Source organism: Mixophyes fleayi, chromosome 7 (assembly GCF_038048845.1).
Source record: "Mixophyes fleayi isolate aMixFle1 chromosome 7, aMixFle1.hap1, whole genome shotgun sequence".
NCBI lineage: Eukaryota > Metazoa > Chordata > Amphibia > Anura > Limnodynastidae > Mixophyes > Mixophyes fleayi.
This window is the reverse complement of record NC_134408.1, coordinates 79,507,119-79,521,546: the sequence shown is the minus strand read 5'-3', so window position 1 is coordinate 79,521,546 and position 14,428 is coordinate 79,507,119. Positions and strand designations below refer to the sequence as shown.

Here is a 14,428-nt window from a genome sequence, read left to right as displayed (position 1 = left end):
TGACTTCACTCAGGATATACGTGGTAGTTCCCGGGGGCCACTGCTACTCCCCGGTGAACACTTGGCCAGCACTTTACTTACAGAAGCAATCTCCTCACTCCTACTTGCAGGGTGTACCAACCCTCGCCAAGCCTGCACCTAGATGTATCACCGTTGCCACCCAAGATTCTGTGTCTTTTACCTGGGCACACGGTCCCACACTCAGTACTGCCAGTAGACATTCGCACCCTCACTGTGCCAGTACTTTACTTGACCTGGATTAGACCCAAGGGCCACACTTATCTCGCATCTAGGCGGACCATAATCCTAGCCTAATGCCTGGGTCACCCGTCTGTGATCCTCCTTGTGGGACATGGCCCACTATTCAATACTGCCAGAAGGGTGAATACACAGACCCAGAGCCAGTACCCTTGTGCTATTGGATCCTTTTGCAGCTCCCAACTACTGGTTACTGCTACCCAAGCAACTATGCCACAGACTGTAGTGTGCAGGGTTGGTGCTACGAATATTCGCAGAGCCCTGGACCACACCTCGTGTGATCCCCTGCAGCTATACACGGCTTGCCTAAATGGGACTAGGTGATTCCACTGCTGCCACCAAATGTGAGGATACCGGGTCTACCGTAACATTATGCACCAGACAGCTGGCCTACCCAGTACCTACCCAAGGTTCAAAATCACCCAGGCAAATATCCAAAATAAATAACTTTAACAAAATGGTAGCGCCAAACAGCAATAGACATATTTAAATAATAACTTGCAACAAATAACATTAGTCTGGCACAGACAACATACTGGGTACAATGATAGCACCTCACCAGTATCCTTGTCACTTTCAGGGACTGCTGTCTCCCCCTCTGTCCTTTAAAGGTAGGGCCCTGAGTCACTGTCACTCTGCTTTTGGCGGGCACACAGCTGCCCAAGAACTGGAGAGGTAGATCAGGGCAACGGCAGTACTCCAGGGAATTGTCCCTTTCCTGTCAGGGGCAGAGATCTATTTGTCAACGCCAGCCTGACTTCAGCTATCACTTGGTAGTGAATGCCAATTTGCTGTCCTCTGGAGCTTTCTTTTAAGCCCAAAAATTACCTCATCAGCAATTTCAGGACCTGTCTGATTGGTCCTTTTTGTGTGTTTACCCTTTCATGGGTAAACATACAGCCAAAGGGATAGCAGATGAGTCACTCCTGATTTAATTAGGGACAGGTATTGTTCTGTGGCTATACAGCAGAGTTTGTTTAAACAGGAGAGATCACAATCCAGACACATTTAAAAACACAATGCAGTCCTCTGTAATTAAACAGAGCTCTGTCTGTGGGCCTTTTCCCTCTGCTAGCACACACAGACCCACATCTAAACAAAGACGAGACCCCCTGGCAGACATTTTAACTACTTTCAAATAGAACATATACAAGTTTAAATATGACTGACAAATATGAGGAACCAGAGGGCTAGAAAAAGTATGTGTTCATAGACCACAGTTTGTAAGAAACAAGGTGCAGACTGGTTGGGGTGATATTAATACCCCGTTTCTCCACAACATACATCATAATAACATACTAATCTTGGCCCATATAACCCAAAACTGAATTCCTAAATATACACTACACCAGGGGTAGGCAACCTGCGGCTCTCCAGGTGTTGTGAAACTACAAATCCCAGCATGCCTTGCCATCTATCTGCTGGTTATCTACTGGCAAAGCATGCTGGGACTTGTAGTTTCACAACACCTGGAGAGCCGCAGGTTGCCTACCCCTGCACTACACTATATAACAGAACAACAAGAAACCATTAACCCCCCCCCCCTACCCAACTACCACCTCCACGCCGTAATCCCTAACAAAACCACCTTTATAACTTACAAATTTTAAAATAAGTACAAATAAAGAGCTATGCAATCCCAACTATATCTAGCAGGAACCCTCCTCTAGCGTGCTGTTACGCCGTTCCTCTTCTACCAATCTTGCAGAGGAAAAAATTATTTACAATACACAGCATTGACTTAAGGAATGTTGGAATTTTAAACAATAAATAAATAAAACACACAAATCAAAAGGCTCACAAATAATAGGGAGCATCTAAGGCTCTCTCCTGTGGGTGTCTCTCCAGCTCATACATGGCCTCCTGGGTTGTAGAGAAGAAATGATAACGACCCTGCACCTCTACTCGGACTCTTGCCTGGAACAGCATTGCAAAAGGCAAGTTTAAATCACGCAATTTGCGCTTAACTGTTGTGAACTGAGCTCCCGACTTCTAAACATCGAAAGCGAAATCCGGGAATATGGAAACTATTATTACTGAACTTTAACGTGGCCCTCTGACGTGCCAGTTTAAGGACAACATCCGTATCTTTGAAGTGAAGAAGCTTAGCTATAATTGTTCATGGAGGTGCTCCATGTGGAGGTAGGGCTGCAAGATGAGGAGAAAAAATATCCCTCCCAAACAACTCTACAAGCCAATTCTCCAAAGAATATTTTAGAGTTAGATTTGTTGAACTTCTGGAATGCGTAGAAGGGACTAAGTCTGTGAAGGGATGGATCTCCTATGCCACCCTGTCTGTTGTGTTGCTGGGGACCGACTGGGCTTGCTAAGCCACCATCCCCTTCCTTTATCCCACATTGTACCCCTCTAACCTCAGTAGGAGGGGCCTGCTGCCACCACTAGGCTCCTTCGACTCTGTCACCCCAGCTGTCACCATCAACCTTCGTCGGTCCCTGCCTCAACCGTGGCACTCAAAACTTACCCGCTATCTTCAGAAATGCTCCCGCAGTGCAGAATGGCACTGGAGAAAGTCATGCACTCATGCTGACTTCCTCCACTTCAAGATCATGCTTGCGTCTTACAGTTCGGCCCTATCGCTCTCTAAACAATCCTTCTTTAAGGCTCTCATTTCTTCCCAATCCTCCATCCCCTGTCGGCATTTTTTGCCACCATCAACTCTCTCCTCTCCCACTATCCATCTTCGCTCCAGTCCCACAGATAGTACCTGTCTCGCTACCTGCAGTCCATTCTTCTGGAAACTGCCATGTCCCAGCATTAGACATTCTCCAGTTCATTCAGCTATATTCAGATCCTGTGCAGGTGCCTATTGCACTTCAGGACCTCCTCCCTCTTTTTCATGGGCTAAGCACTTCTGGAGCACTATTTTAACCTCCTGGATTCCTCTGTCTGATGCCTGTTCTAAAAGCTCACTTCCTGCAACCTGTGGTTCTGGTTCCTGTTCTCCTTGTGATTTGCCTTTGTTACATTCTGCTCTCAGTTCATGGTCTGTGCTAAACCATTGCTGTTCCAGTACCTCTCGCCATCTTCAGTGTACTTCATCGTGACACCTCCGGTTCTCTCATCGCTACCACTCAGAGCCGCTACTACATCTGTGACTCATCAGCTGTTACCACGGGTTACCGCCACTACTCCAGCCTGCTCTCATCCTGCAGCCGTGTTGAACTATCGCTGTTCCAGTACCTCTATTACCATCTCTAGTGTACTCTATTGTGACAGCTCCAGTTCTCTCATCACTACCTTTCAGAGCTGCTATTTCATCTGGGAGTCATCAGCTGTTACGAGTTACCTCCACCACTACGAGTTACCTCCACCACTCCAGTCAGCCTTCAGCCTCTTGCGGTGTTGAACTATTGATGCTCCAGTACTTCCATTACCATCTCCAGAATGCTTCATAGTGACACCCTCTGTCCTCGTTGTATACCACAGAGCACCTATTCTCCTAGTGACTCATTGGCTGCTGACCATCAGCCTATATTATTGCTGTGCCTGTATTTATACCACTCATCTGTGGACTCCATCGTCTCCATCCACTTTACCTGGCTCCCCCACATCGTTCTGCTGTACACTCACTCACGGGACCGCGACCTGCAGACTTGGTACAGCTAAGACCATACCTCCTTGCGGGGGTTCCTGGTGAAAACCACCTGTCTGTTAGGCTCCTCGCCCCTCGGTTGGTCTTTGCCATGTTCAGCAGAGCCTAGGGATCAATTTCCTGTAAGCCAATCGTGACACCCACCCTCCACTGCGACTGCTTTCTCCTTTCTCCCCTCCCTACTTGCTAGCTCACCCTCCTATTCTTCCTTAACTCCGGTATCTGCAGATGAAGTCCATACCCTTCTCTCTTCCTCACCCCCCCTCCATTTGCCCACAGGACTACATCCCCATCCCACATCCTTCGCTCCCCCCCTCTCTTGAGGCTTGCTCCCACCTTGCCCACCTGTTTAACCTATTCCTCTCCTCTGGAATCTTCCCCTCCTCTTTTAAACATGCTCTTGTCTCCACCAAGAAACCATCCCTTGATCCTGCCTCTCTCTCTAATTACTTCTCTATTTCACTTCTTCCTTTTGCCTCCAAACTCCTTGAACGGGTTGTCTAAAACCATCTCACCTCCTCTCTCCCTTCTCACTCACTCCTTGACCAGCTCCAATCTGGTTTTCGCCCCCTTTACTCCGCTGAAACTGCCCTCACTAAGGTCACTAATGACCTTCTCCGCGCTAAATCCAAAAGACACTACTCCCTTCTTATCCTTATTGACCTCGCTGCCTTCGATACCGTTGACCACACACTCAGTTTGCAAACTCTCAAATTTATAGGCCTTTGTAACACCGTCCTCTCCTGGTTTTTCTCTTACCTCACCAACCGCTTCTTCTCAGTCTTTACACGACTCTATATCCCCCCCCCTCTTCCCTTACCTGTTGGCGTTCCCCAAGGTTCCGCTCTTGGCCCCCTGCTTTTCTCCCTCTACGCATCTTCCCTTGGTGTCCTCATCTGCTCCTTTGGCTTCCAGTACCCCACCTCTATGCTGATGATACCCAAATTTATCTTTCACCCTGACCTTTCTCCTTCCCTTTTGTTTCGTGTCTCCTGATGTCTCTCGGCCATCTCATCTTGGATGTCCAAACGCTTCCTTAAACTCAATATTTCCAAGACCGAGCTTATAGTCTTCCCCCCTGCCAGGACTCTCCCACATCCCCCCCTCTCTATTTCTGGTAATTACTCTACCCTCGTTTCTGTTTCTCAAGACCGATGCCTTAGAGTCATCCATGATTCCTCCCTCTCCTTCAAACCTCAAACTGTCTCACTCAAAATCCTGCTACTTCCACCTTCGGAATATATCAAAGATACGCCCCTTTCTCACCATGGAAGCCAGGAAAACCCTTAGTTCACTCGCTTGTAGTCTCTCGCCTTGACTACTGTAACCTTATTCTCTCTGGCCTACCTGATTCTCATCTTGATCTTCTCAAGTCTATCCTCAATGCTGCTGCACGTCTAATTTTTCTCTCCCGCTGCTCTATCTCTGCTGTCTTCCTCCAACAGTCGCTAACATTGACTCCCCTTGGCCTACAGAACTAAATTTAAACTCCTCACCCTCACCTTTTAAAGCTCTTAATCAATCCTCCCCTCCCTACATCTCCAATCTCATCTCTACCTACACTCCTAGACGTCCCCTCCACTCTACCTGTGATCGCCACCTCACAACTTCACTGATCACCTCTTCCCACTCCCGGCTCCAGGACTTTGCCCGGGCTGCTCCCCAGCTGTGGAACGATCTTCCACGTTCCATCATTTTAGCATCTACTCTAAAAGGCTTCAAATGTGCCCTCAAGACTCATTTCTTTATTCAAGTCCATCAGTCCTCCTCCTAACTCCCTTGTCCCGTCTCTCTCCCCCAGGTAGTACCACCCTATTTGTGTGTGTCGTCCCCCCCCCTCCCCCCTTCCTTTAGGATGTAAGCTCTCAGGAGCAGGGCCCTCTTTCCTTGTGTGCTCCTTCTACTATTCCATCACCCTCTGTACCTCTTGGCCTGCTTTCCTAGCCCTGTTTACTTAAGCTTCGGCCTACTTATCGCTGATTTCTACCATCACTTTCACTCATTGTCCCAGAAATAATTTGATTTGCATTACCATGTTACCTGTGTGTGTATATATGTATGTGTATAAATAATATATATATATATATATATATAATATGTATGTGTAACGAGTCACGGCGGTGGCAACGCACTTCCGGTTGTTTCGGCGTCCCGGCCGTCTCCATGACGACCGGGAAGTCATTTCTGCCGCCTACGTCCCGGTTGCCTGGGCAACAACCGGGACGCTCTAACACTACGGCCGCAGCACTGACTGGCAGTCTGGCGGCAGGGCACAGCGCACCAAGTAAGGTTATTTACCATCATGTGTTTTTATATAGAAACTAGCCATGCTTGATGGTTTTAGGATTTTCTGCCATTTTCCTGGTTTCAGTGCAGTGTAAAGGAGTCTCACTGTCCTTTACTCCTATTGGCTTATTCCACTATTTAAGGCAGTGAGGACAGAGCCTCACTGCCAGTTATAGCTCCCAGTGTAGCTAGGCTCCTGTTCCTTGTTTTTCCTGCTCCTGTGCTGTATTCTAGTTTGGACTTCCCGTGTATGACCCCTGGCTTGTTTCTGGACTTCGTTGTATTGCCTGTGACCCCTGACCTCTGTTCGTTATCCGGTATCGCTGCCTGCCCTTGACCTTTGCTTGGATCTCACGTTGCTGTGTACTGCTTCACGTTACCCCTGGGTTCTCCTCAGTCAGTGCACATTTCACGACCCTCCATTCGTCTGCAGCCAAGTCTGTCCCCACCACTAGGGGCTCCAGCGAACACCAGACTTCGGAGCAGACTCCGGGTTTTGTCGTGCTGACTGGAGGGGTTCCTAAATAAATAAATAAATATATAGGCAGCCGGAAGTGAGCCGCGGCGGCCCGTCGGGGAGCTGCGACTCATAACAGACTGTAGTGTTATTTGTTGCAAGTTATTATTTAAATATGTCTTTTGCTATTTGGTGCTACCATTTTGTTAAATAAACTTTTTAAAATTTTATTTTGGATATTTGCCTGGGTGATTTTGAACCTTGGGTAGGTACCGGGTAGGTCGGCTGCGTGGCGCAGAAGGTTACGTTAAACCCGGTATTCTCACATATGTTTTGATGTTATATTTGTTTTCGCACAGCAACATTCTGTTTGTTTTGTTGTTTTTTGTTTTTTTTGTTTTGTTTTTTTGCTTCATTGCTTTGTGCACAGGACAGGTCACTGCACTCCTCACTCCAACTTTTTGCTCTTCCCTTTGTATAGTATCTTAAGGTTATCCAGTTGTATGACTGTGAGTAGATTATCTGGGTGTGGGCTTTTCTTGCTCACCTGTTTGCTGGAGGTTTAAATGATAAAGTTAAGCGTTTTAGTTAAAAAATCTTTGACTTTTACCTTGGAACATGTGTAGATTGACCTATATGGGTGGTACGTGTTTCTTCGGACGGTTAAGTCTTCCCCGTTTTGTTATATTGGCAGTTTACACCCTGTTTCCTTATAACAATGACATTTTAAGAAAAGCTGCTATATTTCTGGCACTCTCTCAGGTTATTGCTGTGGTGTGTCTTAGAGATTTTAACAACGTTCTTCATGTTGGTATGGATAGGTGGTGTGAGGTCAGTAGGCCCCTTTTATAACACCCTACTGCCTTCTCTTGCCTGATTGACGAGATGGGTCTTGTTAATATGTAGAGACTTAGACATCCGGATATACAACAATTTTCTTGTTCTACTTATCACACCATATTGCGGATAGATTTGGCTTTGCCTTCTTTGCATTAATTCCTTGTTTTATTGCTATTGGATATCTTCATAGAGGCATTTCAGATCACTCTCTGGTTTTTATTTGTATAGACGTGACTAGTGATATGGGTGTAAAGGTCTGGAAATTAAACCTGGTTTGGTTGGAATCGATCAATGGGAGGGATTTTTGTAATGACAGCAGTGTAACGTCACCCCCCCCCCCCCCCCCCCCCTCCCCTAGTCCTCTGGGATGCCTTTAAGACATTTCTCAGAAGGACACTTATTAAACAAGTGTTTTGATATTAAGAACTCTAATAGGAGGACAGTGTCCCAGTTAGAACAGCGTTGCAGGGACGGGGGTGTCACACAGCGCTCATTCGGCTTCCACATCCGAAGACCAAGACACTCACCTGTTACTCATTTAAGTATACCTCGGCTGCTGGCGTCCTGGCGTTGGTCCTGCGCATGCGCAAACCTAGAACCTTTGTGTCCTCTGCAGGTTTCCTATTGGTTCTCAGTTCTGGCTCCAAACTTGAAAAGGCACCTTATCTTGCTCCTAAGTGCCTGTTGATCAAGTTACCTGCCGGATTAAGACTTTGTCTGTCTTCTGTACGTTTACTTTGGATCGTCTGTGCCTCCTTGTCTGTTTCCTTGCTGGCTGGATCCACGCTACATCTGACTCAGCTGTGCTGCTGTACTACGGGCGACACCGCTCAAGCTGCACCTGTCTTCGTTACTGTGCTGTCTGGATCATCTACACTACACCTGTCTCCGCTGTATTGCTGTACCACGGGCTATACTGCTCAAGCTGCACTTGTCCCTGTTACCCTGCTGGCTGGATTGTTCACGCTGCACCTGTCTCCGCTGTGTTGCTGTACTACGGGCTATATCACTCAAGTTGCACTTGTCCCTGTTACCCTGCTGGCTGGACTATTCATGCTGCACCTGTCTTCACTGTGCTGCCAGACTGCGAGCCCAAACGCCTAACCTGCACTTGTCTTCGTCACACTGCTAGCTGGACTGTTCATGCTGCAACTACTTTCATTGTGTCGTTACACTACAGACTGTATTGTTCAAGCTAATAGCCTCCATTTAAACCGCTACTTGAATTGTTCATCCTGCATCTGTCTTCACTCCACTACTTGTCTGAAGAGCTTACATTCCATCCACTTCCATTGTCTCTGCATACATCTTATCTATTCCCCTGGCATCTCGCCTGACACTCATGGTAGGGACCGCGACCTGCAGAAGGATGCCGCTAAGCCCAAATCACCTTGCGGTGATCACTGGTGAATACCATTCGTCCGTTAGACTCTGCGCCCTGCTGGGAGTAGCGCCAAGTTTGGGCAGGTCCAAGAATACAGTGTACTAAACCGTGACAGGGGGTAAATGTATCAATCTGCGGTTTTTGCAAGTCGCCAATAATCGGCACCTTTGCAGGGCAGATTTCAAATGGCAGTGTTTTTAAAGGCAAGTTTTGCCTTTACATACTTTAAAAAACTTCCTTAACTGTAACGGGCATAATCAACCTATTTAAAATTGTTGTTCAGCCCAAATACCTATATTTCCTTCAATATTTACCTGTGTATCTACTAAGGTCAGCGCTCTGGAATGTCGACAGGGTCATCTCCTCGTTTGTGTGGGGGGATGGTAGGGCTCAGCTCCATTTGTCTATTCTCTGTAGATCTGAAGAAGATTTGGGCCCTCTTCTTAATGAAGAGTGGTCCCATTTGCTTAAAAGTCTTTGCAGTACCACTTCCTGTCTTTGCTATCAACAGATTAATCTGTTTATATTACATAGGATTTACCACACTTCCGTTGGTCTAATTCAGTTGGGTCGGAGGAATAATTAGTCATGTCCAAAATTTCTCTTCTCTGATTTCTGGCATTTTTTGTGGGATTGCGTGGTAGTGAAGGGTTTTTGTTTCGCTGTGTTTTAAACGCTAATCAATGCTTCTATGCAACATGAAAAATATATGTACACTTGTAGGAAAGCAAAAGCGATATCATAAAATTTTGTCCAGATGGTATACCTCCAGACATTCATTAGAGAAAGGGGTGGGGGGGGGGGGGGGGAGGAGGGAAGTCCTCTGGCTTGCTTGTTCTGTGCATTATTATTATTTTTTTATTAATTGAGTAATAATCTGTATTTAATATGTTGTTGTGGGGAGTTCTTCGGTTTTGATTCTTTCCTAAGGTTGTTACATGTGTTGAATTTTGCTCATGGACTATTCTTTGGTCATACCATCTAAGTTTATTTTCTTAATTGAGAGGATGTTACCGATGAGATGGACATTTTTATACACTTATGTATTGTTGTTTGGTTTTTTTTTTGTGTTTTTGAGCACTGTCTTTTGTTTTTTGGGAAAATTAATAAAAAATGTAATTATTTTTTTCTTTTTAATGATCTTATTCATGCAAATCTTTGTTGTGATCAAATTATTCTTTCACAGACCAATGACATCTATTACAATAAATTCAAAGAATGGATGGAAAATTATCCAAGTGTAACAATTATTAGTGATGGAACATCCAATAATGAGGTATGTTGGTGACATACAAGATTGTGAAAAAATTTGATAATAGTGAAACTAGAAAAAATATGGAAACTTCTTAATACAAAAACAAATTCAAAGGTGGGGGGAGTTCAATTCTACCATTCTTAAGTTACTCCGGTAATAGATACACATTGTTACCGTTTGTATGGTAATTGCAACGCTGATTTTTCCTCCCAGCTCTGTTGGCCCCAAGCAAAAATCTGCATTAAAATTATCGTAATAATGGTAATTAAGCGCGGCCTGTGTTCTTTAGAACAACGCGTGGAATTGAATTCCCCCCATGGAAGTCAAACGAAAAAACAATAACACCTGCAGCATCTTTAAAAAAAATATGTACAACGTTCAAATGCATGATTTGAAACAATGAAAAAAAAGTGACACAAACACAATGGTCCTGACACTCTAATGATTATATATAACATTTCTCTAGTACAGCAAATTCAAATTAAATGCAACTGTTGCAAATGTCATTATGCATTGACACATTTATGAATGCTGTTAGTTGTTAACCTCCAAAATAGAAGAAAACAAATATATAAGTGAGATATCTGATATATGTTGCAAATTACACATGTTGACTTCTTATGGGAACAGTGAAGGATAAATGCATCAGCTGCTGTTGTGAAGAAAACACAATGTACCATTACTAGTAGCACCACTAGTAGCACCACTTAAAGACCAGAAGGTTTGTGCCCCTTCAGGACCAGACCAATTTCCTCATTATTGAAGTACGTTGGTTTGAACTGTAATAATCTTTTTCTTTCTGTGTCTACCTGTGATTATGCTACATATATCATTTTGTGAGGATAGGCAGGGGGAGTCGTTTAGTAGAATATTGGAATAAATAACATTTTCATTTTTGGGCTTTACATATGTCAAAACAGGAAAAGTAAGCTTTTCCAAGACTATCCCCTTGGTTACTTTCATGCGCTTAGGGCATCATAACATTCATCATTCTATTAGCTAGGTCTTTGTAGTAAATCACAGAAATATGTAAAATGGTACAATCACCTACACAAAATGGAGGCTTTCATTTTTTGAGCTGATACAATATTGACAAGTTTGTATCTAATCAATTAATTTAAAAACCGTTACATTACTGAAGCACAACATATGAATATTCATGAGGCACTGGTTATTAGTGAACAGAGAGTCATGAATGTTAGCTCAGCCACAAAAAAGTCTGCCTCCACCGTCTAGGGCCCAGAAACAATGTCCATGTCTTAGTTTGTTTTAGAGCAGAGCAAATGGCCTGGGAAGTTACGGAGCCATGGACGTGCCCCTATCCAAACTTTCACCAAAACTGCCTTCCAAGGAAAGAGAAAATGCGGTGCAAATGTTCACTAGGAAGGATGCAGAAGTTTTTACAAAACATGATCAAGAGCCACCCAATTCTGCAACTTATAGAAGAAAATGGAAGCATACATAAATTTCCCTGTAGTACTTCTGTTTGTTATGCTCTACAGTACTGGCAGAATAGGCTTCAAAAGTGGCCAGAATTATCCACAGAATTTTTTTTCAGGCTATGTATCTAAATATATATATTCCGTGCTATTAGTGGAATAGTCACAGAAACGTGCATTTGGCTTTTGCTCAAAAATGTGAATATACTCACATAAACATGAATCAGGAAATGATGCCCTAAATCCCCACCCTTCGGGCAGATATGCTTTCATAATAATCTTTTTACTTTTTATAGCACCACAAATTACGTAATTTCTGACATACAAATATTACAAACACAAACATAAAAGCAGAAAACAAAACAATGGGTACAGTTAAGCAGAAATATGAATGAATTGATACAATCACCAGAACAAATTGCATGGCATACACAAATAATTCAGCTTAAAACATGAGTCAAAGACAGGAACATGGGTACAGATAAGCAGAATAATAAATGCATGAATGCAATTAAAAGAACAAATCACATAGCATTCAGAAACTGTTCAGCACTGGACTCCTTAACGGCATCCAGAACTAGGTTTCTTCTGGGTAACTGATGTAGCTACAGTACCTTGTTATTGGTGCACCTGGGCTGGTACCCCTGACCTCTTCCTATGATCAGGGTTGCTCTGGATGGTGGGGTGGCTACAGAGGACTGTGCGGACTACGATATACTGAAAAGGGCACTCCTTAAATGGTACACTATTACCCCAGAGACTTATCGTCTGAAGTTCAAGGACTTTACCAAGAACTTCCACGCCACCTATGAGGAGTTTGCCAATCTGCTGTGGGAGTCTGCCAGGAATTGGCTGGGCGGAGCAGGTGCCCAGACCGTGGAGGAGGTAATAGACTTAATGTACCAAGAACAGTTTCTCTAACGGTGCGCACCGGAGGGGACGGAATGGGTGCTGGACCGGAAGCAAAGGCACCCTTGAAGCAGTTGCCCAGCTGGCGGATCAGTATGTGGCAATGAGGCCACACTGGCAGAAGCGCCAGGTTAACCGCCAACACCAAAGGATTGTACAATGAGGGCGGATACTCCTACTCACCCCCAAAAGAAAGCACCTAACCTTTTGGGTACCATTCGCCAGCCATCGCCTCATCCTGTCCCTGGGAGTTATCAGAGACCTCCAGAGCCCAGGCTGGAGGAGTGCTACAACTGCCGGAAAATCGGTAATTTAAGGATGGACTGTCCCACAGCCCCAGCACCCCAGACTCGTGCCCCTAATCTGAGTCCTGTGGCACGACGGACTTGCTTAAGTGGCGAAGGTGAGCCAGTAGAGACTGGTTCCACCCCTGCCAGCCCAACAGAGTGTAACGTGTCTGAAGGTGACTCAGCGGAGAGAGTCACTTGTTTGTCCAAAAGACCTCCCAAAAACATGTAGAGGAATCTGCAGCTGGTCCAAGTGGGACCCCTGCAGGGTGAAGGACTCGGGGACCTCAATTACTGTTGTGAGTCCCCATCTTATTGAACCTGCTGCAGTATTGCAGGGGGTTGCAATGCCAAAGTTACTGTGGCAGATGGATTGGAGAAGGAAGTGCCTGTCGCAAGGGTGTATCTGGACTGGGGAGATGGCCAGGAGTTGCGAGATGTTGCTGTTATGGATGGTCTCCCAACTGATGTGATCTTTGGCAACGGTGTTGGGGCTGGAATTGTGACCGCATTTCTCAAATCTATTACCTGGCGCCAAGCTGCTAAATTACAGTCCTCAGGATCTACACCTGCACAACCCAGCCCAGTGGAAAAGACCACAGCTGCTATTTCTTCAGGCAACAGCCAGCTCTTTGCCTTTGGAAAGACTATGTCCCCTAGCAACGCAGAGGATGTTGTCTCTTGCCAACCTGATATTGTGCGGGTGTCTGGTGATGCTCCTGTCCCTAACAGTATGCCAGCTGCAGCGGTGAGTATAGCAGACCACAGTCACCTCCTTTTGACTGACCCTAGTCACCCCAACATAGACCCCCCCCCCCTGCAGCGTATCCTGACTTAGACGATAGGGCAGCGCTGCTCTCTGATTCCTCACTGGAAGGCATGAGGCACTAGGCTGACGGTAGCCTTCAAGTGATGGAGGTGGGGAATGTGACCTGGTGTAAAGGGTGATTGTACTGTGTAGCTAGGAAGGTAGATGGGGACAGACCAGTTCGGGAACAATTTCAACTGGTGGTACTATGGGGCTTTCGCGCGCATCTAATGTCAGTTGCCCATAAAATCCCTGTGGAAGGACATCAGGGAAGAGCCTGAAAACTGAAGCGCCTGACACAGAACTTTTTCTGGCCTGGAATGTCAGATGATATCCGGGCCTACTGTAAGTCTTGTGATGTGTGTCAGTGTCCCGGCGCCCCAGTGTTCGTGCTCTCCTTGTCAATAATTGGGGAACCTTTTCAGCGAGTGGCTGTGGGAATAGTAGGTCCCCTGCCTGTGCCCAGTAGACCAGGGGTGAGGTACATCCTTACTGTGGTGGACTATGCTACCCGGTATCCAGAGGCTGTAGCTCTGTCCTCCATAACTGCGGAAAAGATAGGGAACGCGCTGCTAGGAGTATTCAGCAGCGAGGGTTCCCTAGTGAGATACTAACTGGTCAGGGAACACAGTTCATGAGTGAACTGGTCCAGTGTCTCTGGACAAAGTGCAGAGTGCAGCAGCTTCATCCCCAGACTAACGGACTGTGTGAGTGGTTCAATTGCGCTCTGAAGCACATGCTACGGGCATTTGTAACTTCGAAGGGGGGAGGGGGACTAGGAATGCTACCTGCCGCACCTCCTGTTTTTTAACCTGAATGTGTCGCAGGAGTCTACGGTTTCTCCCCCTTTGAACTACTATATGGCCTCAGAGTCTGTGGACCTATTGACCTG

The 14,428-nt window shown here is 45.7% G+C and overlaps 1 protein-coding gene across 3 annotated transcripts in view; it reads left to right on the top strand.

The window, feature by feature from the left end:
* Positions 1-14,428, top strand: part of LOC142097834 (uncharacterized) — a 96,166-nt gene that overhangs the window by 26,050 nt on the left and 55,688 nt on the right. For all 3 annotated transcript variants that reach the window (XM_075180028.1, XM_075180027.1, XM_075180029.1), the window contains exon 3: positions 10,025-10,114. In XM_075180028.1, the coding sequence (XP_075036129.1) occupies positions 10,025-10,114 (90 nt within the window). The remainder of the gene's footprint in view (positions 1-10,024; positions 10,115-14,428) is intronic.